Below are 6,000 nucleotides of genomic sequence, written 5' to 3'. Positions count from 1 at the left end.
TGCTGACTGGTGAGAGTATAGACAGCTGTCTTCTGTAGTGTAGTGTGTAGTGTAGTGTAGTGTAAGTGCTGACTGGTGAGGGTATAGACAGCTGTCTTCTGTAGTGTAGTGTGTACTGCAGTGTAAGTGCTGACTGGTGAGGGTATAGACAGCTGTCTTCTGTAGTGTGTAGTGTAGTGTGTACTGCAGTGTAAGTGCTGACTGGTGAGGGTATAGACAGCTGTCTTCTGTAGTGTGTAGTGTAGTGTGTACTGCAGTGTAAGTGCTGACTGGTGAGGGTATAGACAGCTGTCTTCTGTAGAGTGTAGTGTGTAGTGTAGTGTGTACTGCAGTGTAAGTGCTGACTGGTGAGGGTATAGACGGCTGTCTTCTCTGAAACACATGGAGTCTTTAGCACCTGATGTGAGCAAAATATAATTTTTTTTTAACAATTTATTGAACATTTATGAATGCATAGTCATGTTTTGTAAATGATTAGTTAATCATTAACTAATCAATTGTAAATGACTTATAACTGAATCTACAAAACATACATAAAATGTTAGCATATCACTTGCTAATCATTTATGAATGTTTGTAAATGATTAGTTCATCATTACCTAACCACTTATAAATGACTTACAACTGAACGTTATTATAAAGTGTTACCCAGATGTGGAAGAATATAAACATCAGCTCAGGCACATGAGAAATGAATCAATGTGCTCAACAGAACAAAATGCATTTGTTTTTTATACTTAATATGACAACGGGTCCAAAACAGTAACGAATCGCTCAAAAGTCGAAATATTTCTGTTCATATTTACTTACCTTTGCCATCAGACATTTATAATTCACCAACCAATCGTAATGTGGCAGAACAAGCTCTAATTTAATTGGACAATGTGAAGTGGAATGGTAAATTCCTGATCTTATTCATTAATCGGTTAAAAACTACAAACACTGTCTGTTTAAAGTTTATTAACAAAGGTGAAATAGCTATAAGAAAAAGAAAAATTGGCGGTTCGTCTCATTTTAAAAATCAAATGTGAATCGACAACAAAGCACTCCGCAAAACCATGCAGCACCAGAAGTGTATATATACATAAACATGTATTATTATAGAGATAAATGCCCCTTTTGACATTTGAGCCTGCAGAAGCTTTGAATGAAGCTGACAGGAGCGAACACATCCTAGGCTCATATGTATTCGGGCAGTCATGTGCTTTCCTGCTGTGTGTGTATTAGATAAGCATTACATCAGTGTGTTAATAACTCAATCCCCCATGAGCCCCTGGGGCGGCGCTCCTGCTGGCTGACTCAGCAGATCTGGCAACAGTCAGGTTTTTTCCTCTTTTGCCACTGAAGCTCAAATAACAAAGACTGTAAAACCACAACTGTAATATTCAGCCACAACTGTAACTGTTACACATACATTTTGAAGAGTTTAATCAGCTTTATCAGTTCCTGGGAAATGATTGCAGAGTTCCTGGGAATGGAGAAGCTGGGAAGCGTGACTCACTTTCATTGTGTCAATGTCACAGAACAATTGGGGAATGTTCAGTTGTAAATAATATTTATATTGTTTAATTATGTCTATCGAAAGTGATATATATTACATCTTATTTCAAGAAGAAAATGGTCACGTTTTTCCTCTCTTCCCGTTTGATGTTACTACCGTTCAAAAGTTTGGGGGTCCATCTTTTTTTTTTTTTTCTCTTCTGCTCACCTTCACTTCACACTTTCATCATCTTTCATTTGATGAAAAATACATTAAAAACAGTAATATTGTGAAATATGATTACAATTTAAAATAGCTGTTTCTATGTGAATATGATCCTCCAGTCTTCAGTGTCACATGATCCTTCTAATATGACGAAGCATTTCTGGTTATCATCAATGTTGACAGTTGTGCTGATTCATATTTTTGTGGAAACTGATATATTTTGTCCAGGATTCTTGTTGAAAGTTGAAAAGAACAGCATTTATTTGAAACAGAAATCTTTTGTAACATTAGAAATGTCTTTACTGTCACTTTTGATCAATTTAATGCATCTTTGCATTCATTTATTAAAAAAAACAAATCTTTCTAACCCCTTTTAAACAGTAGTGCATAAATACTGTGTATAATTTTCCTGTTTGCAAAGTTTGCATGAATAAAGCCGTTTTTAATCCAGTGATGTTCACTGCCAGATATCTAGAAGAGCAGGATATATCTGTAAGATAACATGAGTAAACACTGAGGGCATTAGGGCAAAACTCACTGGAGGAAGTAAGATAATCTTATTAAACAGTTGTGTTGTTGAATTACACTGAGTATGGATAAGTTTTAATGCATAAATGACAAATGTCAGAACTTTTTCCTAATAGCTTTGCTTACAGTAGCCATTTCATTACAACACACACCTTGAAACAGAGACTGAGAGAGAGTCAATATCCTCAGGGCATAAACTGCGTAGATGTGGACTCATTACAGACACATGTTTGAAGTGAAAGCAGCTTTAATGCTTAATATATCAGCGCTGATTCCTGGAATCAACCGACACAACCGGATTCAGTTTGAGGTGTCATGCACGCTCCTTCAACTGTCTTGTAATGGAATTAATTGTAGTAGTTAATTTCCCATTTTGAAGTGCATTCTGTATTATTTATTAACTGATGAGAAGGAACAATGTCTCTTTACATTATGTAACAAACATACAACAGAAAGAAAAGAAGTTCATAATCACAAAGGAAGGAATAGCTTTCATCTTTCAAGCTTGCTCTTCACACATTTCAGCTGAAATGCCTACAGATCTGACTATCCTGGCAGCGCTCCAAATATTTCAGGTATGCATCAATCTTTACGGGACTCAGAAAGGCAATGTGGAAGGCAGCTGCTTGTAACTGGGTTGTTTAGGCCGGTGTCACTCGCCCTTAAAGCGAGGAGGACGCTTTTCTCTGAACGCCAGCAAACCTTCCAGCCGGTCTTTGGTTGGGATCACCTAGGAGACAACAGTCGTATCAGAGGAACGCTACAGCTGTGCCGCCTCTTGGGCTAAATATAGTGGCTTTCCGAGTGATCTAGGCCAGCGTTCACTCTCTGCATGAAGTGCATCATGTTAACCTTTGAAACGGCTGATTATATGAAATTAAAGGAATTCTTTTTATATAGCGACTATTTATTTTTGCCTTTATTGGCGATGAGGACGGACAGGAAGAGACAGGAGAGGAGAGAGGGGAACAGGATCGGGAAAGGACCTCGAGCTGGGACTTGAGTTAAAGGAGTAGTTCACTTCAGAATTAAAATTTCCTGATAATTTACTCTCCCCCACATCATTCAAGATATTCATGTCTTTCTTTCTTCAGGCGAAAAGAAATTGAGGTTTTTGAGGAAAACATTCCAGAATTTTTCTCCGTATAGTGACTTCAATGGGGTCCAACGGGTTGAAGGTCCAAAAGTGAGTTTCAGTGCAGCTTCAAAGTCTCAACACGATCAAGCCGAGGAATAAGAGTCTTATCTAGACAAACCAGCGGCCATTCAAAAAAACATTTATATACTTTTTAACAACAAATGCTCGTCTTGCACTAGCTTTGCGATCCGCCAGGCATTACGTAGTAAAAGTACAGACCTAGTGTTTACTCGACCCTCCCTCCTCCTCATCCCGTCCACTCCCCCTCCCTTCCGTGCTTTTCCGATGTTAATTCGGGACATTGCACGTTCCTTTTTCCCTCTTCTTTGCTATTTGTTCATCGGAACGTCTCTCTTTGTCGGCAATATCAAAATTCAAGAGAATATAATTCTAACGTTAGTCGTTGTCAGGACATCTCTCCTCTAGCTAACTTCCCTCTTCATGCTTCTCTCTCCTCCACCCCCCACACCCCCCTTCATGTGCACGCGCACTAACCCCCCCCCCCCCCCCCCCAAATCATTATTGTCGATTATTGGCTGAAACACTGTTTGTTATGTTTCGTGGTCCAGGCTGGGCCAGTTTGTTTTTGTTGCCGTTTGTGGAGCCTGGGCTGTCTACAGAGACCGCGCTTTGTAACAGTGTGTTCAGGGGACAGGCAGCTTGCGGATAGTGAGGAGATGTTTAATGGATGTGACAAAACAAAATTCAGCCTAAAAACGTGTGACATCGCGACCAGAGCACCTTTAATAAAAGGTAAAACAACGATGTCGGATGATTTCGAGAGTTTTTCGCCCTACCCTACATTTTCCACATACGTCAGGTTACCGCCTGACCTTTCCAACATGATTATGTAATGCGTGAAGTCACGGACGTGCAAGACGAGCATTTGTGGTTAAAAAGTATATAAATGTTTTATTTTGTTTTAGAAAATGACAGATGTTTTTCTAGATCAGACCTGTATTCCTCGGCTGGGATCGTGTCGAGACTTTGAAGCTGCACTGAAACTGACATTTGGACCTTCAACCCGTTGAAGTCACTATATGGAGAAAAATCCTGGAATGTTTTCCTCAAAAACCTTCATTTCTTTTCGACTGAAGAGAGAAAGACATGAACATCTTGGATGACGTGGGGGTGAGTAAATTATCAGGAAATTTGAATTCTGAGGTGAACTACTCCTTTAATATGTCAGAGCGACAGCACATGGCTCTTGAAAGGTTTATCAATCATTGGTAAAATATATGTTGAAAACAAATGGGTTTTTTACTTAGGATCCCAACTGTTGTGCTTTATTGTAGAACAGTATTTTGGCTCAAAAAACAAGTTAATACAACAAAATACTATTTTGATTCTCAGATTAATGGGAATTTTCATTGTGTAAACATACCTGAGAATAGCATGCCTCTTCAATAGCTAATCCTGTCTTTAAATCCACCTGGAAAAAACAACAACAACATCATCCGACACTAGTTTTGCATCATCCGTTTTCATTTGCAGAACCACAACCACTGTTTAAGTCACGAGAGAACTTAAGTCTGATGTGATGTCGAGTGCCCATACAACACACTTTCTTTTCTCCTCGTAGCCGTGGGAACAAACCATCCAATAAACGTGCAAGAGCTCCTCATGACAACACTGAAGAACAGAGACCTACTTTTGTAGGTGACCTTGGCATTTCACAAGCACAGAAATATCTGAACTCCTCACTAGAAAAACAACTGAATTTTCAGTAAATGTCCTTTGGCATCAGAGGCTCAATCGAGGATCTTTCAGGTCAGATGAAAACAAGCTATTTTGCTTCCTAGTGAAGCATCTTCAAATCTAAGGAATTGCTTTTTTCAACCCAGGCTCATTGGGAAAAACGTGCCTGTGGCAACATTTCTGCAAAATGTAATATTACGTTGCTGCTTTCATGGTTTGCAACACTTCCAAAAAGTGAGTGACACTAAAAGCATGTTCAGGTTTCTCTGAAACAGATTAACTTGAATTTGAAAATATTTTATTGTACGTATGGCGGCAGTTCAGAAATTAAATGCATGTAGAGTGATGCTAAAAGGTTAATGCTCTATCGCGTTTGAAAATAACGTACCACCTACTAGGGCTGACAGTATATAGCGTTACCGCGGTAGAAAATGTCAACCGTAACAGATTTTTTTATTCCATGTATACCGCGACATGCAAATAAGTGGGCGTGGTTACCTCACGTGCAGCGTGCGTGAGACTGAGCGAGACAATCGAAACATGGAGAAAGATGAACGAGCACATGAGGAGGACCCACAAAGCAATCCCGAGCAGGAGGAACTTGTTATTAAGGTGCGACATCTGTGGTGTGGACATGGTTTGGGTTTGCAAAATCTGACAAAGACCAGGAAAACGTGATTTGCAAACTATGTAGAGCTAATGTGCTCACTAGCAGTAATTTGTTTCATCACCTCAAAATGAAACACGCACGTGAATATCATGAAAGCCAAAAGATGCGCCACACATCAAGCGGACCGTCAACCACCGATGCTAAAACCAAAACAGTGCAATCACCTCAGATTCAAACTAGCTTGGCCGAATCTTTTACTAAAGGCATCGTGTATGAAAAAAGCTCAAAGAGATGGAAAGAAAAAACACAGGCCATTACGAT

General features: G+C 39.4%; 1 protein-coding gene across 1 annotated transcript in view; it reads right to left on the bottom strand.

Moving 5' to 3' along the window:
* Positions 1-2,462: 2,462 nt before the first annotated feature.
* Positions 2,463-6,000, bottom strand: part of auh (AU RNA binding protein/enoyl-CoA hydratase) — a 33,949-nt gene continuing 30,411 nt past the window's right edge. The window contains exons 9-10 of the mRNA XM_084400306.1: positions 4,756-4,803; positions 2,463-2,963 (exon numbers count right to left, since the gene is read on the bottom strand). Of these exons, the coding sequence (XP_084256432.1) occupies positions 2,886-2,963; positions 4,756-4,803 (126 nt within the window). The 3' untranslated portion in view covers positions 2,463-2,885. The remainder of the gene's footprint in view (positions 2,964-4,755; positions 4,804-6,000) is intronic.

This window comes from Rutilus rutilus, assembly GCF_951802725.1.
Source record: "Rutilus rutilus genome assembly, chromosome: 25".
Classification (NCBI taxonomy): Eukaryota; Metazoa; Chordata; class Actinopteri; order Cypriniformes; family Leuciscidae; genus Rutilus; species Rutilus rutilus.
This window is presented reverse-complemented; position numbering and strand designations above follow the sequence as displayed.